The sequence below is a fragment of the Camponotus vicinus genome, unplaced genomic scaffold (genome assembly GCF_025532165.1).
Source record: "Camponotus vicinus isolate PSW18456_S1 unplaced genomic scaffold, iyCamVici1.0 SCAF_11, whole genome shotgun sequence".
Classification (NCBI taxonomy): Eukaryota; Metazoa; Arthropoda; class Insecta; order Hymenoptera; family Formicidae; genus Camponotus; species Camponotus vicinus.
In genome coordinates, this window is record NW_028141947.1 from 4,301,422 (window position 1) to 4,327,420 (window position 25,999).

Consider the following 25,999-nt stretch of genomic DNA (forward strand, 5'->3'; position numbering starts at 1 on the left):
AGTGTGCAAAAATATATAGGGTGTTCCATTTAAAAAAATTGAAGTGACCTTCACGTGACCTTCAAATGACTCTTCAAGGTCAAACCAATGGTACCATCTTATGGCCCCTTTGAAACCAAATAACTTTTGCCTGAAACATATTTTTCCAAAATGCACCGTTTGTGAGATATTTAGGGGTTTCCACACTTTTGACAAACCCTGTATATATACGGAGAGAAAACTGTGTCACTTAGGTTTCATATGCCCAAGATTATGTAATATGAAATTGAGTATTACAGGATTCTTTGCATGCTTCGCGAAAGTAAAAAGAAAATAATTAATATAATCTTGATCGGAAAAATCTTTTAAAAACATAATCGATGTTGTACTATCATTTTTTATTAGATTTAGATAGTCTTTGATAAATTGTGAATCCTCAGGGCAAGAGAGAAATTTTAAAAGTTTAGGTTTAAATTTTTCTTTTCCCAGACGATATACTCCCCACCAAGGAGAATCTTCATCGCTAAGAGAATAGTACAATACTTTTAAACCTTGACAGTATGTCCATTGTTTCCACCATGGCAAAAGCCTACGAGATTTAACAAAAAACAAATTCTAATATAAAAGTTTTGCACATATTAACCTTATATTTTGATTAAATAATTTAACAAATTATAATTTCATAACATAACATAATAAATTTAAATTTTGATCAAATAATGTAATAAACATTGCACATGTATCTACAAAACAATTAAATTAGAATAACCGAGAATATATATGAAAAATTACGTGTTCTTTTTGGGATCTGCGAGATGTCGATTTAAGTTGTGCTGGGCTGCTCTTATGCATATGCGACCATCAAGATTACATGCCCATTTCGCAGCCTCCATTCTTAAACTCCTTGTAAGATCGTGTTCATTAGAAACTTCATCGTATTTAAGTTTATCAAGCAAATCGTATAGTAAGTTTAGCATTTTCCCCTAAATATATAAATATATATATTTATATGTATTTATATTGTTACTTGATATAAATTTTATATTTTTCGATTCTTGCATTATATTTTGCCATACCGAAAGATATCTTGCGCAAATGTATTTTACATGGTTTTATATATTAAGAACGTTTTGTCTTGGTAAACAGCTCTAAACTTCTTTTTATAAAGATATCTATTATATGTATAGCTATACTTATATTGTATACGTATTTACACAAATTTGAATTTTACTTGCGTGCATATTCACACATGCTTAACACATGCACACATGTCCATATCAAAATATACAAATATATGTCTACAAAATACAAAAATATTTTGTAGACATATAGACATACATGTAGACATTATATGTATAATATAATTTAATAACTTTTTAACTGTTTGTGTGTGTATTAAACACACAAATAACTGATGTACATATATGTTTTCTACTAATTTTCTATCTAAAAATTAATGATATTTAAATCGTCATTATGAATATCATGCTTTGATTAAAAATGGTAACAATTTTCATATTTTTCTCTATCTTCCTCTCCAACTTTTTATAATTAGTATGTATTCTATTCGAATAGAAATAGATACTTATCATTCATCCAAAATATATTTAAAAATCGTAATCAAACTTTTTTAGCCACATGTATTTTAATGTATGTATTTTTTCTGAAAGCACTTAATAATTATTGTTATAAATGCACACAATATTAATATGTGCAATAAGTAATATGTTTTTAGTATGTTTAAGGCATCATTATTGACATTGTTTATAATTGGTGTTATTACCTTGATATTAAAATATATTGGTTCCTGAAATAGAAAGATATTGGACAGATATTCCAAAGCTTTGAACATAGGATACCATGCCACGTAGTCTGTTTCTCGTGATAGATATTTCGTAATATTCCAGAATACAGTGGAATTAAGTTGGTTTGTTATCATTAAGTAGAAAGCGTCATCGATAATTTGGGCACGATTCAAAACATGTATTTTCATATAATTTTTAGAATTTAGATAACTTGCAATTCTTCGCCAGTTCTCGATATCGTAATTGACTCGATAATATCCTGCCGAAAATAAATAAATTGTATATATATATATATATATATATATATATATAATTCTTTCAAAGGGTTTATCAGTAAAAGTGTCTGTTTATACTTTTGTACTTATACTTTTATACATTAACACAGATCAAAAATGTATCATAAAGTGAACATAAATGGAAAGGCAAATTGTATATTATATTAGGTATAAAATCATTTTGCATGAAAATTGAATATTTCTAATAATTGTACGTATGTATGTATGTATATTTAATGTATAATAAATGTAATGTATATAATACATAATATAATAAATAATATTTTTAATAATGTAAATCTTTTTCTCCAATGTGTATGTCTGATATACACTGTAAAATGTAATAAATTTATTGCACACTTACCAATTTGTTGTTTATTAAATACTATCCAGTCACCCAACTGCGTAATATACGACATAGGTATGTCATTATTCACTATCTTATGTAAATTTCTATGTTGTATCGTTACTTTTATCCGTCCGATAGGCTGATTATAATCTCGTACTATTTTCAATACAGGAAAATATTTTCGTTTTGTTGAAGACTCAATTAGCTGTCTTATAAGTAAATTGTCTGTAGACATTTGAATGGACGAAAGGTTCTTCATAACTTCACCAAAATAGTTAAAAGTTGGCTTGCTAAAGTTATAAAATTTATGCAAAATTTATTGATGTGACAACGAAAGGTATTATAAGCAAATAAATATATATATATATATATATATATATATATATATATATATATAATTATCACAATTTAAAATTGTTAATTATATTTTATGTTTAATTTAATTAAATATATAATTAATTACATAATTAATCATATGATTTATAGTTTTTATATAAATATTGATGCTACAGTTTAAATTATAATTTAAAAGAAATGGCCAAACTTGATTACTTTTAAAGATAAGTGTATATATAAAATGAAATATATCTTGAATATTTAATGACATTGAAGGTAAAAAATATTGGAAATGATAATAATAAAGATAATAAAGTATAAAGAAACGGTGTGTTTAAATAAAAATAAAATAAATTTAATTTAAATAAAAATAGTAATTATAGCAATATAGTGTATTACTTACTTGTCCTTTACATATATACGGATACTCTGCCAAAATATCACTTCAGTAATCATGTGTTGTAATATACGCAATACACTGGATACTATAATTATATAATTTACATCAGAATATGAATAAGATAATAGTTATAGTAAATAATAATTAATAATTATGGTAAAAGTACATAATATGATATTAAAAGCATTATGTATGAGGTTAGTTTACATTGTACTAATTTACAATAAGATACTCTTTGTACTATATAATGTAATCGAAACAAAATTTTATATTTAAAGGAATACGTTTGCATTATCCGTTCTGGAAGTAGAACTCTCCCGTAAGGAATAAGGGGGAGGGAGACGGAACTCATTGCGTCCACGAAGTGTACTTTGTAAGACAAAGCGAAGTTCATTCTACATCTAATCTTGATCCTCGCAGAAAGTTTCGTCTACGCAGGGTGTCTCTCTTTACAGTGCTATATCTCGTAAACCAATGATTTTAGAGAAAAATGTTTCAGACAAAAGTTGATTGACTCGAAGGAGAACATAAGATGGTGCCATTGATTCGACCTTGGATAATTGTTTGAAGGTCACATGTAGGTCATCTTTAATTTTTTAAACGGAAATGCCAATTTTTTATTGCTCAGTCTTATAGCTTATCTCGAGAGCTTTTCAAAACGCTATAATAAAGTATTTTTGCGTTGAGTGATTTTCAAGTTGAGGCTTGAAATAATTTCTTAATTTTATAATCTATAAAATATCTAGTAAAATATTCATTTTTCGATTATCTTACCTTAATACTTTTATGTAATAAATAATGAGACGAATCAATTCGTGTAAAGAAAAAACATAGTTGTTTTTAAGAAAAAATATGTAATTGTTAATTGCAAATTACATATTTTTCTAGTATTTTTTCATTGAGTACTTTTCGAGTTATGAGGCTTGAAACAATTTTTAATTTTACATAAACCATAAAATATCTAGTAAAATATTCATTTTTCGATTATCTTACCTTAATACTTTTATGTACAAAATAATGAGATGAATCAATTAGTGTAAAGAAAAAACATAGTTGTTTTTAAGAAAAAATATGTAATTTGCAATTAACAATTCCATATTTTTTCTTAAAAACTATGATTTTTCTTTACACCAATTGATTCCTCTCATTATTTTGTACATAAAAGTATTAAGGTAAGATAATTGGAAAATGAATATTTTACTAGATATTTTATGGTTTATGTAAAATTAAGAAATTATTTCAAGCCTCATAACTCGAAAAGTATTTAATGAAAAAATGCTTAATTATAGTGTTTTGGAAAGCTCTTGAGGCAAGCTACAAGAGTATGGAAAAGTATATAGAGTGTCCTGTTTAAAAAGTTGGAGGTGACCTTCACGTGACCTTCAAACGACTTTTCAAGTTAAAACCAATGACACCGTCTTATGGGCCCCTTAAAACCATACAACTTTTGTTTAAAACATTTTCACCGAAACCGCCATAGTTTCAAGATATTCGAGTGTGAAAGTTAAAATGGAACACCCTGTATATATATGTTTAACGCAAACCTTGCTCACTTGCAAATAATATGATACATATATATATATATATATATATATATATATATATATATCCATCATGTTGTTTGCTAGTGAGCATGTTTTGCGCTAAAGAATGCTTAAAATAACCTGATTGGTGACATATAATCCAAGAAATGCGACAATAGCTTCATTTAACAAAGAGGTAACGGCCAAAATGGATTTTCATAATAAGAACATTCCTATATTATTTTATGGGCCATGAAGCGGGCAACTTTGATTTTAGTCGCAACAGAATCTACATTGTCATTGTAGATAATATCTGCTTCTCTGAAAATTATAAATAATGTCTATTTCTGTTGTATAATAACACATAAAGAATATTGTATTTCCAAATTTATAATTAAATGATTCTATTAAATTAACATATTAATAATATATTTTTATTAATGCCTATACTTATACCTTAATATAATTATTTAATTTACAATTTTATATTTTAATTTGTAGTTTTCAATTTTATGATTATAAAATATATATATTTTAATATTATTTTTCGTATAAGTTGATGTACATTGAAGATATAAGTTGTCCAGAAAGTTATTGTGGTTTTTAACCTTCAAGTTCTAATACGCATATTTTAAAAGTGAAACTTATTAATATGTCAAGTGAACTTTATTAATCGAAAAGAGAACCATTGAAATTTAAATATTTTTGCCAACGAGAAACAATATTTATTTATTCCTGTAGCATAAAATTTAGATTTCTAGAAGCGACAAACTCTTCAAAGGTGTTTTTGACAGTAGCTTTATTGTTAAAGGTTTTCCCCAGCAAGAAATTGTCAAAATGTTTAAAGAAGTGATAGTCAGTTGGTGAGAAAACCGGCGAATATAATGGGTGAGACAGAGTTTCATAGAGCTTCATAGCTCAATTGATTAATGCAGCGTCGGTTGTGCGGCGTGTAGTCGAGCATTGTCGTGTAGAACAATTGGAACTTTTCTGTTGACCAACCGAACGCAAACGTATCAGTTCCTGATGCATTTTGCCAATTTCTTGACAGTACCTCTCTGCCGCGATAATTTCGCCCGAATTTAAAAAGCTGTAATGGATTATCTCGGCTGACGACTACCAAATAGTCACCATAATCTTTTTTTAATGCAAATTTGGTTTCCGAGAGTGTTTTGGCGCTTCATCATGGTCAAACAATTGTGCAAAACGTCGACGATTATCGTACAAAATCCATTTTTCATCAAACGTTACAATGCGATCAAGAAACGGATTATTTTGTTTGCGCAAAATCAATGCAGAACACACTTCAAAGTGACGATTCTTTTGATTTTCGCTCAATTGATGCGGCATCCATTTGTCGAGCCTTTTTGTTTTTCCAATTCGTTCCAGGTAATCAGAAACAGCTGACTTGACTACTTGCTTACGCCAAGTTTTTCCGCTAGTTCTCGAATCAATGTGCGTGACTTTGTTTCAACTAACACCTTCAAGTGGTCATCGTCAATAATCGCAATCGTCCAGAACTTTTCATTATATGTTAAAAAACTCCATTTATTGTTCTATTATTATATCTATGTTTCAATCTCAAATGATAGATATTTAAAGAGCTATAGTTTTTCGCAAGTATGTTGATTGTTACTTTTATCCGGGGGATCGGGGACGAAAGTAACATAGTCTGGGGATAAAAGTACCAGTTCTTATTTTCGGAAAAATAAAATAAATATGACTTTTTTCAATTTAAGGCAACTTTTATTATTAATCTTTTATTAAGCAAGATATCTTTTTTTATAAATTTGTATTATATTATATTAAAATAAAAAATAAAATAAATATTTATTTTTATCATCTTTGAAAAACTTAAAAGAAATAATCTTTGTTAAGCAAAGTAATTATAAGTAATATCATAAAATAATTATACTTAATATTACACTAGTTTTGTACTTTTTTAAGTCTAAATAACAGTTTAATTCTAAATAATAGTGTAAAAATTGTATAATAACTTATACAAAAGAGATTGGTATTTATTCCGAATCACAATTATGGCATACGTGAATAACAAGAATCGCCTTTGGTACAGTTATTATGGGACCAGCCCCCTTACACTCTAAGCATTGAAACATGTTACTTTCGTCCACAGAGTATTGTGTTACTTGTGCCCTCAAACATATTTTTTAGAATAAAAGCATTATAACCTAAATATAATGCAAGACTCAGCCAAATCAACTATAAAAACTTATGAATACATTTTAGAAGAATGCACCGGCAAATAATTACATCAATATATACACTTTAATATACACTTTAATTAGGCATAGATACAAAAAAACTAAAACAAGAAATATTTAGGTGAATAATGCAAATACACTAATTTCACTTCTGCATGTGCAACCGGCATGATCGTTCTACAACAATTAACTGAAAAGGAAGAAAATCGAGGCGTATGCGTTTGACTATCGTTATGAACGTAATCGCGAATATCGGGATCGTAAATGAGCTGAGCCACTTCTCTAAGCTTAAAAGGATATAATACTTTATTAACACTGCGTGTATACAAGGGGTCGATCTTCCTACTCGCGCGATCCTTTCGCAACTCTTCGTGCTCTCGCAACGACGCCGAGATTCTCACTGTCTTTTTACATCCCGGACCGAAAATGCCCGGGCGACCTATCTGTTCTATCTCTAACTCAAGTGCTCGGCTGTTTATTTCTAGAAAAATATTTCAAGTGCTCGGGCACATTTTCTACTATCCTTGCCAGGACATCCTCCCCCTTTTCGTGGGAACGAATATCTATAACTTATCGTAAAAGCTTAGTCTAAGATTGTACATATATCGAAATAGCTCAATACAGAAAAAATGAACTCAGGAAATTATACAAAGCAAAACGCTAAATATGTTCTTCTTACAACTAACGCTTGATTTCAAAACGATCAGATTTCTTACTAACGCGTCCACTTTGTGTGGTTACAATCTTTAGATCGTCGTCTTTCTCTTTATAAACAGATTGCTCCTTTCTAACACAATCAATTTTATCGCTAAGTTCTTTGGAGCTCGCTCGCCTGTCTAAATCTTTGATGAGGGTCTCAGACTTTCCTCGCTTTATTTCTAACGGATAGATTCTTTACACCAGCCTCTTAAACAAACCATTCTTGGTTTTTAAAACAAACACTCTATCTTGACCGTCGCGGCCCGGAATTATTTTCACTACGCGTGCTAAGGGCCAATCTATGCGCTTGTGTGTGTTGTCGCCGACTAGAACGACGTTGCCGATTTCTATTTCCCGCGTTTCTTTCTTTTTTCCTTCCTTCAATAATAATTGACCTAAGTATTCCGTACGAAATCTTTTTCGAAGGTCTTCGATAATTTTCTGTCTGTGTTTGAGTTTCTTTTCTAATTTTGCCCGATATAGCATATCGCAGTCGGATACACCGTATTCTCGATTTTCTTGAAGAAATACCGACGGTGACAATGGCTTAAGATCCTCGGGATCTTCTGAGATATACGTTAGAGGTCGAGTATTAATTATTGCTTCTGCATCACACAGAAATGTGTTTAAACTTGCGTATGAAAGACTCGCTTTTCCTAGTATCTTTCGCAATAGTGTTTTCAGAATTCCTATGAGTCTCTCCCACCAACCACCCCACCACGGTGCTGCTGGCGGATTAAAATACCATTCGATCTGTAATGCCTGTGTGCCGAACTGTGTTTAGCGATTTTTTCCCAGTCTAATTTGCTTAATGCGTTAGCGGCGCCCGTAAAATTAATCCCATTATCGCTATATAGGTATGGTACGTGGTCGTCCGCGTCTTGCTATAAATCTACGTAAGCATTCTATGAAACCCTAAATCGATAGTGTTGATGCTAACTCGAAATGTACCGCTCGGTACACGGCACAGGTAAAAATACAAATCCATCCCTTCCCCCCATCCCGCAAAAATAGTGGACCTGCAAAATCGATCCCAACTATCTCGAAAATTGTTGCGTCGCGAACGCGATGGGGAGATAAAGGAGGAACTTCGATTTTCATACGTTTCGTTTTCTGCCTCTTGCAGACTATACAATTGGCTATCACCGCTCTTATTATTTTTCGAAGAGAAATAATCCAAAATCTTTCCCGTAAATAATTGATAATAATCTGTGTTCCGGCATGGCCCATGGATTCATGAGTTTCTTTCACTAGCATATAAATTATGTCATGATTATTATCTAAAAGAATAGGACATAAAAAATTGAGATCATCGATTCGATTAAAAATCTTAGTCTTTAAGACGTATAAATCGTATTCATTCTTCATTATCTTAAAGGCAGATAATTTTTCTTTACCTTTTACAGTCGTAAACATTTGTCTTGTAGATATTTAAATAATCTAGTTTCTGCTGCTTTTTTTTCCACGAGAATTAAGTATAATCTTTTTTGCTCTTTTCCAGATAAATATGCTCTTTTAGGCAATTCGTGCATATCAAGATCGTCGTTTAATTTCTTTCTTTTATCGATCTCTTTTTTCCAATTTAAAAGAAACCTATGCATCCATGCCAAAAAACGCATTAGCTTATTATAAGACAAAAAGTAATCATCGACTTTAACGTAGTAGTTTCCGTGCTAATTGTATATACTAAAGCCGACTTTTTAATTTCTCTATTTATTTCTTCTTCGACAAAGTCGCCCTTTCCTTTGGGCCAATCTATATCTGGCTTATAAAGCCATGAGGGGCCTAACCACCACTCAGATCGTACTAGCTGAGCGGGACTTCAACCACGCGACGGAAGATCCGCAAGATTTAAATCCTCGGGTACATATTTCCATTCCTCTTGTCTACTGAACTCGCGTATTTCTTTTATTCTGTTCCGAACAAACATTTCCCATTGCATGTCGCGTTTGATCCACGCCAACACTGTAGTCGAGTCGGTCTAACTAAAACGTCGTTCTAGAACTCTTTCGCGTTAAAGACTTAATAACAGAGGTTGTAAGTCTGACCGCTATTGTGGCCGCCATCAATTCGAGACGCGGAATTGTAGCTTTTCGGGAGCTATGCGAGATCTCGCACTCAAAAGTGTAACGTTTACTGCGCTCTCATATTCCATTCTCGCGAAAACAGCTGCTGCATAAGCCGAACCGCTGGCGTCGCAAAACGACGTATGTAATGTTAAATCATCCCTGCCGAGTTTTCGCGGGATGTCGATTCGATTCGATAAAGGTAACTCGTTTACCCAGTTCACGAATTTACTTGCTTGATTATCCGCGACCTTTGTGTCCCAATCTTTCTTTTCCGTCCATAATTCTTTAAGCAATAATTTAGGCAACAACGATATGAAACACGTAAAGCCGATAGGATCGAAAATTTTGTGCGTTGCGGACAAAATTACTCTTTTCGTTATAACGCTTGAAATATTCAAATTCAACACTGACGGATTGACCGAAATAGTGTCTTTGTTTTTGTTCCATAAAATTCCCAAAACGAGTGTTGTTTCGTTAGCTCTCGAATCATGTAAACTTTCCCAGCCACGAAGTTCGAAACCGCCCGTTTTCATTATCATCGTGGATTCTGATATAAACGTTCTTCATTCTTCTTCCGAATCTACACTGGTGACATAATTGTCGACATAGAACGATTCTCTTAATTTTTCCGCTGATTTTTTATTCGCGTCAATGTTAAGAACGTCGATAAATGGAGCTCAATGATCGCTGCTAATATAAATGGGCTGCAGGCTAGACCGAATACTACTCGACAATGACGGGAAACTATCCTTTTACCGCCTACGATCCAAAAGAAACGGAGATAATTCCGGTCCGCCTTGTTTACAATTATCTGTAAAAACGCTTTCTTTATATCAGACACACACTACTCCGATCTCTCTTTCTCAAAATCTATTCAAAGACGAAGGTACTAACTCAATTAAGTTAGGGCCCTTTTTGAGGCATTGATTTAAAGACGGATATCCTCTCTTAGAAGCAGAAGCGTCAAACACCGGTCTTATTTTAGTCGTACTATTCAATTTTATCATTGGGCGATGCGGTAAATAATGGCCTAAATTGTCAATTTCATCGTCAGGTACTTTTTCAATAATCCCTTCCGACAGCCATTCCTTGAAAACATTATCATACGCTTCTAATAAATTTTTTGAAGCAAGTTTATCCAGACATCTTTCAAATTTATTGCGCGCTATATCGTAATTGCTGGAAACAAGCTCATGATTTTCCGTCCACGGTAATCGAACTTCATATCGACCGTCCGCGTTCAATTTAGCCGTCTCTATCAAAAACTTCCGCGTTTGTTCGTCTCTCGCTGCTTTATCCGTTTTCTCGATCGAATCTGTGATACCGATAGCATCTAGACGCCACAAATCGCATAGATTGGCCTCCTGCACGAACATTGTCGTTATCATTACCATCGCGTCAGATCTCGTGGATTCTTTCTCGTGGATAATTTGCCTAACACCGTCCATCCTAGACGTGTCTCGATAGCCGTTAATCCATTCTTTAAATCGCATTTCCTACCAGTTAATAATTTACCGGCTACATCCGCACCGATTAGCACTTCTATAGAATTACTTTTACCTCCGATATCCGTTAGATTAATATTCTTTGCTTGTAATTCATCGACCCATGCATCTCGCTTAATACTCGCGATCGGAGCGCAAATAGTATCCCGGTTCATGGCCGAGAAATTGCACGCGTACGATTCATCTAAATTCTGAATGTGTATCTTAAACATATTGTGAATTTTGCTTCCCGACTTGATTCCGCCGAACAGCGAATGTGAAACTTTTAATTCACCAAGCGAAACGTAACCTAATTCTCTCGCAATATCTGTGCGGATATACGAACGTTGTGACGCCGTATCAAAAATCGCACTTACAATTTTCTCTCGCGCTTGAGAACACAATTTTATTCGAAGAGTTTGTAAACAAACATCCGGCGTCTCGCAAAATGAAGCTAGGTTCTGATCATCGACAATCTTTTCGTTATCGTTCGATTTATTTAGAAACGCTCGGTTTAATTACGGAATTGTTCTCCTTGCGAATTATACTCGGACACATTAATAGAACGTACTGTCTCGATCACATATCGCATTTTACTTTAACTTTAAATTTTTATGAAATATGTCCGCGTTTTAGACAATTAAAGCAACAGCCTTCTTTCTTAACAATGTCCTTTTGTTCATTTAATATTAATTTACGCGCGGATTCGCAGTTTAGACTATCGTGATTTAACTTACAGAAAATGCACTCTAGCCTCCTTTGGTCCTTTGCCACGAGAAGCACACTAGCACTAGCTGCCTCCTTCCGCCGTCGATTCTGTTTTACCTTTCAGCTTCTTCATTTTCTCTTGTTCCGTCGATTAACCGAAGCCTGTCAATGCCATGTCGATGCGCTCCTGGCTTTCCATTTCCAACTGCAGGAATCTAAGAAGTTTTGTGAGTCGATCTATTGTTTCACGTTGTCCGTTTGTTTCCATCGTTTTCCGTTGTCCACTGTGTTGCCATGCTCGAAGGACCTCTTCTGAGAGAGACGACTTGACGAGCGGGTACAGCATGGCGGCACAATTGTTCGTCGTCACGCCAATGAACGAATGTAGCACTTGAGCTTATCGTATAGGCTCGTAAGGGACAACTTCTTATTTCCCTTTACTGCGTTTTGCAACACGAGACCTAGTAGTTCGCGCACGTAAAATTCCACAATGATATTGTCTCGTCCAAACCGATTTTTTAGGCTCGAAATTGCTTTTTTATAATTTTCCCCCGTAGGCGGGAAACTTCGCACGAGCTCGTTCGCGCGCGAATCCGGTATCATTTCTTGTTGTAGATATTGCATTTTATTTTCTTCACTAATTAAAGGATCTTCGCTTATCTTCTTAAACTGGCTTCAAAGAGGAAGCCAATCTTTAATATTACCGCCAAATTTTGATAATTTTAATTTAGGAAGCTTCGACGTTTTCAGGGTGTTCGTCGAGACCATTCTCGATATGTTGTCCGACGTCGATGGCGTTATCTTAGATATTTTCATTTTCGCTGTTAGATACTGAATTTTGTATACATCGCCCGATTCTAACTCTCTGTTGATATCAGTCTCGTCCGCCTCTGATTCGAACAGTGTTTCGTTATATGCAGAATGTACTGCATCCAGCTCAGTCATTTTCGTTTCAAGGAATTGAAACGCCACTATCTTTTCTTCTCTTGAGCAGTCGCTCTCTAATCTTGTTGAGAACGCAGTGAGAGCCTTTGTAAAGGCTATACGAAGCGCCTTTCTTCGTTTCTTTAGGGCATCCATCTTCACGGCGTCGACACAACTAAGATTCAAATTCTAATTCCCGATTTCGCGAACAAATTGTCCTGTCACGGTCGCCAGTTGTTATGAACGTAATCGCGAATATCGGGATCGTAAATGAGCTGAGCCACTTCTCTGAGCTTAAAAGGATATAATACTTTATTAACACTGCGTGTATACAAGGGGTCGATCTTTCTACTCGCGCGATCCTTCTGCAACTCCTCGTGCTCTCGCAACGACGCCGAGATTCTCACTGCCTCTTGACATCGCGGACCGAAAACGCCCGAGCACTTATCTGTTTATATCTATCTCAAGTGCTCGGGTGGTCTATCTATTTACTTAATCAAAAATATTCAAGTGCTCGGGCACACTTTCTACTATTCTTGCCAGGACAATTTTAGTACAACAGTACGTGCTAACAATCTATCACTTAAATCATCACTTTTTATCTTTAATTTTGATCTAACAAGGAAAGGCACGGAAGTGTCCCCCTCCGATTTTGATGAGCTTTTAATATGTTGTTTCCTAGACAAAAATAAGGGACACGTATTCTTTTATACGTGCCCATACGCGTGTCTAGGGGGTAAAACACCTCTTTGAAAAAAATCTGTTTTTTCCTTTCGAGATGAATATTTCAGAAACTATAAGAGATAGAAAAAAATTTTCAAATTAAAAGTTAAATGGCTTCAAGAGTACTTTACAATAATAACAAAAAAAATGTTTAGCTTTTTAATTTTTCAAAATACCCCCACCACTAAATATATTTTTTTTTAATTGTGAAATTTCATTATCACCAAGTGAAAGGTTATTTTCTTGCGAATCCAACCATATATGATTAAGTTATGTTTCGAAAAGTTATTTTCCAGAATTAATTATAAACCTCTCTGTAATACGCTATTCGTGTCCGTCTATGCGCTCGATTTTTCGCGTAATACATCCTGTTTTTCCATCATAAAGGATAACTAACACGGATACATTTATCTATATAATTATGTTTTTTTCGCGTGCATAGATAGAATAACATTGATAAACATTAGAATAACATCAAAACGTTAAATATAAATAAGCTCAAAATGTATGCATGAAATGACGCACGAGACTCTAAACTTGTTTAATTTAAGATGGCACAAGATGAAATAATAATAATAATAATAATAATAATAATAATAATAATAATAATAATAATAATAATAACACTTATGTAAATAATATTATAAAAGAAGTAATATATATGAAAATTTTGTAATTGTAACATACAATTTTATAAAGATCATCAATAAGAGAGGAGGAGAAAGGATAAGATAAAAGAAGGTGTAAATATATATCCATTTATTAAATCATATATAAATATATAATGCTGTTTATTAAATAGACAAATAAGAAATTTTATAACATAATTGTATAATTCAATTGCACAATATAAATGTGTAAATGCATTTGATATAATTATGTACATAAATAAAATTATGGTTTAAAATTGTTACAAAGATGGTGGATGAAAAAAATGTTTTAAACATAACGTTTTCTTACACCATATGTATGATATACAGGATGTTCCATTTTAACTTTCACACTCGAATATCCCGAAATCATGGCGGTTTCGGTGAAAATGTTTTAAACAAAAGTTGTATGGTTTTAAGGGGGCCATAAGATGGTGTCATTGGTTTTACCTTGAAAAGTCGTTTGAAGGTCACGTGAAGGTCACCTCCAACTTTTTAAATGGGACATCCTATATACTTTTACATATTCTTGTAGCTTGCCTCGAGAGCTTTCCAAAACACTATAATTAAGTTAGATTTCATTAAGTGCTTTCCGAGTTATGAGGCTTGAAATAATTTCTTAATTTTACATAAACCATAAGATATCTTATAAAATATTCATTTTTCGATTATCTTACCTTAATACTTTTATGTACAAAATAATGAGAGTAATCAATTGGTGTAAAGAGAACATACAGTTGTTTTTAAGAAAAAATATGGAATTGTTAATTGCAAATTCCACATTTTTTCTTAAAAACAACTGTATGTTTTCTTTACACCGATTGATTACTCTCATTATTTTGTACATAAAAGTATTAAGGTGAGATAATCGAAAAAATGAATATTTTATGTAAATGTTTATGTAAAATTAAGAAATTATTTCAAGCCTCATAACTCGACAAGTACTTAATGAAAAAATATTTAATTATAGTGTTTTGGAAAGTTCTCGAGGCAAGCTACAAGAATATGCAAAAGTATATAGGGTATCCCATTTAGAAAGTTGGAGGTGACCTTAACGTGACCTTCAAACGACTTTTCAAGGTAAAACTAATGACACCATCTTATGGCCCCCTTAAAACCATACAACTTTTGTTTAAAACATTTTCACCGAAATCGCCATGGTTTCGAGATATTCGAGTGTGAAAGTTAAAATGGGATACCCTGTATATGATTTAATAAATGGATATTATATGTTTACATCTTCTTTTATCTTATGCTTTCTCCTCCTCTCTTATTGATGATCTTTATAAAATTGTATGTTACAATTACAAAATTTTCATGTGTATATTACTTCTTTTATAATATTAATTACATAAGTGTTATTATTATTATTATTATTATTATTATTATTATTATTATTATTATTATTATTATTTCATCTTGTGCCATCTTAAATTAAACAAGTTTAGAGTCTCGTGCGTCATTTCATGCATACATTTTGAGCTTATTTATATTTAACGCTTTAATATCTTATAACATATTAAATATAAATTTGATTTGTTATATCAATGTTATTCTAGCTATGCACGCGAAAAAAACATAATTACATAGATAAATGTATCCGTGTTAGTTATCTTTTATTACAGAAAAACAAGATGTGTTGCGCGAAAAATCGAGCGCATGGACGGACACGAATTGCGTATTACAGAGAGGTTTATAATTAATTCTGAAAAATGACTTTTCGAAACATAACAATCATATATAGTTGGATATGTAAAAAAATAACCTTTCACTTGGTAATAAAGAAATTTCAAAATTAGAAAAATATATATTTAGTGGTGGGGGTATTTTGAAAAATTAAAAAAATTAAAATTTTTTTTGTTGCTATTGTAAAGTACTCTTGAAGCCATTTAACTTTTAATTTGAAAATTTTTTTCTATCTCTTATAGTTTCTGAAATATTCATTTCGAAAGTAAAAAATCGATTTTTTTCAAAGGGGTGTTTTACCCCCTAGACACGCGTATGGGCACGTATAAAAAAATACGTGTTCCTTATTTTTGTCTAGAAAATAACACATTAAAAGTTCATCAAAATCGGAGGGGGACACTTCCGTGCCTTTCCTTGTAAGTTCAATTATAAATGACACTACTATATGATATATGACATAGAACTAAACTTAAACCGAGGAGAACTAAACAAACACATAATATTCTTTGATAAATAATTTAAATATCGTAAATTATTCATATTTTATGATGCTTCAGAAAACAGAAACTTATTAAATAAATTTATAATTAACGCCGTTGTTTAAACAAACATCCGTAATTTGAACTCAGATTGAAATCGGATACTATATAACCACATACATTACTAGCGGTTCACGAATATATGTACATATCGTATATCACTCTAATAGAAAGCTGTGACTTTTATATGACATCAAGTGAATTAAATTTGATAATTTTTATCGCTATAATTAATATTGTCATAAATTATGGAAGAAAGTGGTACATGATTATATAATTTATTTTTTAATTAAAAATGTCGCTATTTGCTTATATAGTAGGTGCAAATTAATTTGTGTGCATTAGTGCGTGCGTGTGTAAATATTTGCACGAATGCGCGCGGGTGTATGTTACATTTCTTTAAATATGTAAGACGTATAGAGAAATAGACATGTAGATGTATGAGAAAATTGTGCCATGTGGTTTATTATAAAAATCAAAAATTATATAAAATTTACAAAGATCATGTGTTTCAAACAATTAATAATATATATTTAAAATATTAATAATACATATTAAATTTATAACAACAATTTATTATATATATATATATATATATATATATATATATATGTATATATGTATATATAAAGTTATTATTATATTTATAAATATTAAAGAATTGTAATATGTTTTATAAATTTTTAATTTTAGATGTTATTTAAATATTAATATGCATTATTATATCTATATTATACCTATAATAAAAATTTGATTCAAGATAATATAATTAATAAATATTAACAAATAAAGTTACAAATATAGAACAAATCAAATACAATTTAAAAAATAAATCAGAATACAATTTAAATTAGATAATACGTTTTTAGTACATTAATAATATAATGTTAAATATATTGCAGATACTTTCTCATTTAATATAATTAAAATTAATTGTATAATATAACATAATTTAATTATAATTATTTATATATTAAAATTATGAACATAATTTACACTTAATTTAATTATATATTTAATAATAATATAACATAATTTAATTATGATTATTTATATATTATTATTATGAATATAATTTACACTATGCTTTACTTCATGTTAATAAGGAAATAAAAACATCAGTGAATTGCAGGCTAAAATGAATCGTTGTTAATGCACGTGTATTTAATTATATATTATTAAGCATAAATAATAAATCGAAAACTATAAACATTGTAAAAAGCTATTTGTAAAAAATATATATAGATGTATTCGCGTCACAATTGTTACTTTTATTAAACGGTTATTGTTGATATTTGACAAAATTTTGAAAGTAATTCTGTTGACTTTTGATTTCGAAAAAGCGCATTTGTATCTTGCATTCAATATTTGAAATATATTGCTGCATACATCTGAAATTTTCTGCTAATTCTGTTAATTTGCTTGTCTAAAACAGATTATATCGGTATTAAGTATTAGTGTGAATAGCCAATAATTATTAATAAATATTATATTAAATATTATCTCGTGTATGTGTATATACAGGGTGTGTCATTTTAAGTGATGCAGCTGAATATCTCTTCAAGTAAAAGAGATTGGGAAAAATGTTTCAGACAATAGTTGTATGGTTTCGAGGGGGACATAAGACGGTGCCATTAGTTTGACCTTGAAGAGATAGCTGAAGGTCACGTGAAGGTCACCTTCAACTTTGTAAATGGGACACACTATATGCTTTTGCATATTCTTGTAGATTATCTCGAGAGCTTTCCAAAACATTATAACTAAGTTAGTTTTCATTAGGTACTTTCCGATATGTAATTGTTAATTGCAAATTACATATTTTTTCTTCGAAAGAACTATGTGTTTTCTTTACACCAATTGATTCCTCTCATTATTTTGTACTTAAAAGTATTAAGGTAAGATAATCGAAAAATGAATATTTTACAAGATATTTTACAGTTTATGTAAAATTAAGAAATTATTTCAAGCCTCATAACTCGGAAAGTACTTAATGAGAACTAACTTAATTATAGTGTTTTGGAAAGCTCTCAAGATGAGCTACAAGAATATGCAACAGCATATAGGGTGTCCCATTTACAAAGTTGGAGGTGACCTCTACGTGACCTTCAGCTGACTCTTCAAGGTCACACTAATGGCACCGTCTTATGTCCCCCTCGAAACCATACAACTATTGTCTGAAACATTTTTCCCAATCTCTTTTACTTTAAGAGATATTCAGCTGCATCTCTTAAAACGACATACCCTGTATATATAATATTAATACATTTAATACATATATATAATACATACAATAATATTAATAATCTTAAACATAATAGAAATAAATAATAATTATGGAAATTACAAATTTGCTGAAATGAGAATAAAATCATTCTTCTATTGTACTATGTGTTCTATTATATTATGTGCATTGTGTTGCACTATATTTTACTTAACAACTCTTTTGTTTGCAAGGATTGCTTATAAACAGTGTTGCGCTTAGATAACTTAAAATAATTTAGATACAGATTAGATAAATCATATACTCATGTATCTCAGATAAAATAAAGATAATTCGGTTTGAGTGTATCTAGATAAAAGATGTATTAGTTAAATATTTTATCTAGATACTTTTAAGATAATATTTAAGACAATTTAGGATATATAAAAATAATACACTCCAGACAAAAAATTACAGAAAATAAGCATGTATTCATTTGACAATAATAACGAGTATAGGCCGTGTCCACAATGTCAATGTCAATCGACCAATGTGATTATGGCTACGTTCCACTTAATAATCGCAACGCTCGCAAAATCATCTTCTCCTTGTTGTTCGCTAAAAGTTAAACAAAGACACATTATGTTTACAAGTTCCGCGATCATTAAGTGGAACGCTTTTAAATCCGTATTACACTATAGGTTGCGGGCTCGATTACGATTGAAATGTTGAAATTGACCGATTAGAGTAGCCGGCCGGTAAATTGCTAGTTTGAAGAAATTGTACTCAGTGCACACTGATTACATTATCTTATGTGTTTTAATAAAAGATATCACTTTTCTTATATCTGAAATACAGATAAAGATACCACAAACATGAATTATATAGATAAAAGATAAAATAAACAATAATTGCATCTAAGTGAAAATCTAGATAATTTTATCCAGATAACGGAGAAAACACTGCTTATAAATAATACTTTGCAAGTAACTTTCAACAAATAAAAATCAAAATTTAGAATTAAAGATTTTAAAAATTAAAGATTTTAAAAATAAAATTAGAAATTTATATGAGTTGCAGCTGTCACAGAGATAATATCATTATAATATTATAATATTATAACTGTTATATCTAGCAAGTGCATTAATTCTTCTTAACTTATCCATCTTTATTAAATTTTTATTTTAGTAAACAAATGGCTCGTGTAATATTAAAGTATGCGAATCACATTACGTAATACTTTCTCAATCATATTGAAAAACATTTAAATTTATTTAACTAAGAGCTGAACATCTAGACTAACTAAGATTTAAATCTGAAGCTTGTAAATTCTCTTTTTAAAATTTATATAAATCGATTTTCACTAAAATTTCCAAGTAAAGAAATTATCTTTCTCTTTTGCTTTCGCTTGCTCGCTCACTCTCTCCCACTTTCTCATTCATTAAAAATACATATTTCCAAAATAATATATTATCGGAAATTAGAAATAATAATATGCTTATTTTATAAAAAAAATTAAATAACATTAATTTTTGCTTGTTACTTTGTGATACTGTGACATTAATATATTCTACATGAAAAAAAATCAATGATTAATAAATGAAATATTAGAATAATGATATTCATAAAATTTACCTTTACTTTCATATTACTTTCTTTCACAAAAAACCATAACTTCTTACATTCATTTAATTCAACTTGCGTTACATTAAGAAATTTATCTGTTAGGAAGTCGTTTATCTAAAGCAGATTATTTTGATGATATTAAACAGCAATATTTGATGTCGTATCATGGTTATTTATTTTACACACACATATATATATATATATATATATGTACATAAGCACATGCAATTTTTACCTTTTCGAGTTGATTTGTGGAATACACATGATTAATAATAATAATAAACGTTGTATACTTGCTGACTTGTCTGTAACAGTAAAACAGTAAATGTATTGATACACAAATAAATTGTTGAATGATAGATACATATTTACGGAGAGAAAACTGTGTTACTTAGGTTTTATATGCTCAAGATTATGTAATATGAAATTGAGTATTACAGGATCCCTTGCATGCTTCGCAATTGTAAAAAGAAAATAATTAATATAATCTTTATCGGAAAAATCTTTTAAAAACATAATCGATGTTGTACTATCATTTTTTATTAGATTTAGATAGTCTTTAATAAATTGTGAATTCTCAGGGCAAGAGAGAAATTTTAAAAGTTTAGGTTTAAATTTTTCTTTTCCCAGACGATATACTCCCCACCAAGGAGAATCTTCATCGCTAAGAGAATAGTACAATACTTTTAAACCTTGGCAGTATGTCCATTCTTTCCACCATGGCAAAAGCCTACGAGATTTAACAAAAAACAAATTCTAATATAAAAGTTTTGCACATATTAATCTTATATTTTGATTAAATAATTTAACAAATTATAATTGCATAACATAACATAATAAATTTAAATTTTGATATATAATTTTGATATATAAATAATTTAATAAACATTGCACATGTATCTACAAAACAATCAAATTAAAATAACCGAGAATATATAAGAAAAATTACGTGTTATTTTCGGGATCTGCGATATGTCGATTTAAATTATGTTGGGCATTTTCTATGCATATGCGACCATCAAGATTACATGCCCATTTCGCAGCCTCCATTCTTAATCTCTTTGTAAGATCGTGTTCATTAGAAACTTCATCGTATTCAAGTTTATTAAGCAAATTGTATAGTAAGTTTCGCATTTTCTCCTAAATATATAAATATATATATATATATATATACATATATATTTATATGTATTTATATTGTTACTTGATATAAATTTTATATTTTCCGATTCTTGCATTATATTTTGCCATACCGAAAGATATCTTGCGGAAATGTATTTTACATGGTTTCATATATTAAGAATGTTTTGTCTTGGTAAACAACTCTAAATTTCTTTTTATAAAGATATCTATTATATAGCTATACTTATATTGTATACGTATTTACACAAATTTGAATTCTTCTTACGTGCACATTCACATATGCTTAACACATGCACACATGTCCATATCAAAATATACATACAAAAATGCATATTTTGTAGACATATAGACATACATGTAGACATTATACGTATAATATAATTTAATAACTTTTTAACTGTTTGTGTGTGTATTAAACACAGATAACTAATGTACATATATGTTTCCTACTAATTTTCTATCTAAAAATTAATGATATTTAAATCGTCATTATGAATATCATGCTGTGATTAAAAATGGTAACAATTTTTTCCATTATTTTTCTCCATTTTCCTCTCCAACTTTTTATTAGTATATACTCTATTCGAATATTAATTTACAAATAGATACTTATCATTCATCCAAAATATGTTTAAAAATCGTAATCAAATTTTTTAGCTACATGTATTTTATTGTATGTATCTTTTCGGAAAGTACTTAATAATTATTGTTATAAATGCACATAATATTAATATGTGTAATAAGTAATATGTTTAAAGCGTTTTAATATATTTAATACATCACTGTTGATATTGTTTATAATATTTGTTATTACCTTGATATTAAAATATACATTTTCCTGAAATAGAAAGATATTTGACAGATATTCCAAGGCTTTGAACATGGGATACCATGCCACGTAGTCTGTTTCTCGTGATAGATATTTTGTAATATTCCAGAATACAATGGAATTAAGTTGGTTTGTTATCATTAAGTGGAAAGCGTCATCGATAATTTGGGCACGATTCAGAACATGTATTTTCATATAATTTTCAGAATTTAGATAACTTGTAATTCTTCGCCAGTTTTCGATATCGTAATTGATTCGATAATATCCTATCGGTAACAAATGAATATATAACGATTATAATTCTTTCAGATAGATTTATCAATATAAGTATCTGTTTTTATACATTAACGCAGATAAAAAAGTGTATCAAAAATTGTAAATAAATAGGAAAACCAGATTGTAAAATATTATATATATGAAATTACTTTGCACTAAAATTGAGTATATATAATAATTGTACAAGAAATTTTATATAAATTTAAACCAATTTGTTTAATTATATAAATAATGATCAATTTGCATTATATTACATAACATTATTTGTTATTATCTATATATTCATATAAAAACATAATCTGAAACTAACATAAAAAAGTTTTTCTATAATCATTAATTACATGTTGTGTTAAACGGTAGGTTATAAATGTTTTAAAATTATGTAGCTTAAAATTTACACGTACATGCACATACAAAATACTATTTAATAATGCTATATAATACAAAATGTATGTATGGCCAAAGTAATAAAATTGATAATAAAATTGATCTGCAATAGTTTGTTTTACATGGTAAATAAGTTGACTAAATTATCAAATAATAAATTTATTAATTAGATAAAAAAATTCTTATTTTTATATATACATGCATCTATATAAATTATATCTTACTTTAAAGAATTACATTATGCATTTAAGAAAACTATTTAAGCAAAATGAAAGGAAAGTTTTTGCTGTAGTTAAACTTTAATTAAAATATCCATGCCTAATAATATACAATATCAAAACAAACACAATTTTATTGAAGACTTAAATGCATTGTAGACTCAAAAATTTAATGAAATTCTGAAATTACTTATTTAAATTTAACACAGAAGATATATTATTAAATTTACTATACATTTGTAAGAATAAATAACTTTATTACTTAATATTATACAAAAAGAAAGTAATATTATACAGAAAGATATTTATCTTTCTTGCAAATGATAATGTACTCTCTAAAAGTGAATCAATGAAAATATCACTAATTTAAACAGTAAAATAAGATTTCATTGACAAGAGAATCAATGAGTATTTTACTAACCCCCTCCCCCCCGCCCCTCTTCAGTGAAAACGTTTATTTTTTGTTACTTCATCTTATATCTCATTGATTATGGTCAGTGGAAGTAAATTTCATTGTAAAACTAGTAATCGCTAGTTTGTTCGTTTATCGCTACGATGCGCTGTCCCTTTCGTATTTAAGTTTCAATAATGAGAATTAAAGTTTGCAAAGGGCGACAGATAAAATTTAAAATATTACTTCGATTTAATTTCTGATACAATCTGACCAGAGGAACTTCAAATATTAAATCGATTTTATAAGTCGGACATAAATAAATGTCCGGAGAATATAAACGAAAATGATCCATTCATTATCTATTATATTTAAGACAACTAGTTCAACATGCATGTAATATAAATAAAATAAAATTTTTAATATAATAAATATAAATAAAATATTACTGATACTGATTCAGACAATCAATATTACTAATTCTTTCAGTGAAATGTTAGTGATTTACAGTGCTGTATTTATAACTGCTATAATATCAGTGACTATTTTCTGTTTTTCAGTAATAGTACACTGATTCACTTTTAGAGAGTAACAGAATAATTATCATTATATTCTACAGTCAATCATTTTGAATATATAACAAGTGAAAACGTTTAGATAATTTAGGAACTTGTATATAATTAAAATAATATAAAATTTTCATTATATTATAAACATTATAAAGTGTGATACATTTGTTACATATTTACCAGTTTGTTTTATGTTAAATAATATCCAGCCATCCTTTTTAAAAGTCAAACGTAATCCAAATTGTAGAAAATAGTTCAATGAAATTTTACTTGAAGTACCAATAAAATGCTGTGTAGTATACGTTATAGGTACGTCATAATTCGCCAACTTATTTAAATTATTTAAATTATGCGTTGATACCTGTACCCATTCTACAGAAGAACTATATTCTCGTGTTATTTTCAATACAGGATAATATTTTTGTGATAATATTACTGTCCAAGATTTAATTATCAGCCATATAAGATACAAATTGTTTGCAGATTTTTGTGTAGAAGGATTCTCCATTTCAGCAAAATAGTCAACAGGTTTGCTAAAGTTACAAAATTTGTGCAAAATTTATTGTCAAAGTGTCAAAAAGTATTATGAGCAACATATAAATATTATAAAAACATATAAAATTAACACAATATTAACACAATATATAAAGTTGCTACGTTAATTATATTTTTTATTTAGTTGAATTAGTTATATAAATAATTATGTAATTAATCATATGACTTATAGTTTCCATAAATATTTGATATGCTACAGTTTTTAACTATAATTTAACTAGGAATAGCCAACTTAATTATTTTTAAAAGATAAGTGTATGTGTAAATTGAAAGTTTATCTTGAATATTTAATAACATTGAAGATAAAGGAAATTGTGTATGTTTAATAATAAAGTATGAAAGATTCGATGTAAGTTGAAATAAAAATAAATATAAAAGACTTTTATGATATATAATCAATCATTCATCATATTTAGTTTTCTGTAGTAGAATAATTATAGTAGTACAGTATATTACTTACTTATCTCTTACATATTTGCGGATACTCTCCCAAAATATTTGTTCAGTGACCATTTGTTGTAACAAACGTAATACACCGGATCCTACATTTACATAATTTATATCAGAATATAAGATAATAATACTTATAAATTAATAATAATTATAATTATATATATATTTAAATATATTGAGAAAGAAAGATCAACATGTGAATATTAAATATATTTAAGATTATTTTATTATTATGTTTATTTTTAAACATATTTAATTTGGTAAATAAAATAAACTCTATATATATGTACACTACGTGTATATATATGTAATAAATTATTATTAATTATATGTATATTATATATACACGGTGTTCACAATTCGCAATTGAAATTTTAATAACATATTCCTGAGCAAAGACAGAGACGAAAATTCGGAGACACAACAAGATTGAGGCTGCAATAGTTTTTGAGGCGAGGGGCAAACCGCTGATCAAAATTATGTACATTAATGCCTACTAATACCCAATTCCTGGGCATTACAGCTAAATTTTTTACTAATGCCTAGTAATGCCCACCAATGCCCAAGCAAGACTAATAGGCTGCGTTCAGCAGAAAAAGTAGCTTTGCAACTGTTATAAAATTTTTTATATGATTAATTTATTACATTTAGATCGATAAGAACTAAGGGCAAGAACGGCTAAGAATTTCGACAAGAATTAATCGTATTGAAGAATCTTACAACAGTTGCAAATAAGTTGCTTTTTCTGCTGAACACAGTCATAGTAAAACTGTATAAGTTAATATTTACCTTAATAGATTTACATAAATACACTTTATTTAAATCATCTAATATACAGGGTGTCCCATTTTAAATAATACGCACAAATATCTCCGAAACAGTGCGTTAAATAAAACAATATTTCAAACAAAAGTTGTATGGCTTGAAGGGGGCCATCAGATGGTGTCATTAATTTGACCTTAAATAGTTACTTGAAGGTCA

At 29.4% G+C, this 25,999-nt stretch overlaps 1 protein-coding gene and 1 pseudogene across 1 annotated transcript in view; both read right to left on the minus strand.

Annotated features, from left to right (window-relative positions):
- Window positions 1-4,847: 4,847 nt before the first annotated feature.
- LOC145961409 (aminopeptidase N-like) overlaps window positions 4,848-25,999 on the minus strand; it is a 31,165-nt gene continuing 10,013 nt past the window's right edge. The window contains exons 5-12 of the mRNA XM_083081564.1: window positions 25,026-25,107; window positions 24,191-24,543; window positions 22,155-22,435; window positions 21,147-21,337; window positions 20,589-20,927; window positions 20,433-20,502; window positions 20,207-20,311; window positions 4,848-4,988 (exon numbers count right to left, since the gene is read on the minus strand). Of these exons, the coding sequence (XP_082937690.1) occupies window positions 4,965-4,988; window positions 20,207-20,311; window positions 20,433-20,502; window positions 20,589-20,927; window positions 21,147-21,337; window positions 22,155-22,435; window positions 24,191-24,543; window positions 25,026-25,107 (1,445 nt within the window). The 3' untranslated portion in view covers window positions 4,848-4,964. The remainder of the gene's footprint in view (window positions 4,989-20,206; window positions 20,312-20,432; window positions 20,503-20,588; window positions 20,928-21,146; window positions 21,338-22,154; window positions 22,436-24,190; window positions 24,544-25,025; window positions 25,108-25,999) is intronic.
- LOC145961701 (uncharacterized) lies at window positions 12,001-12,929 on the minus strand (annotated as a pseudogene).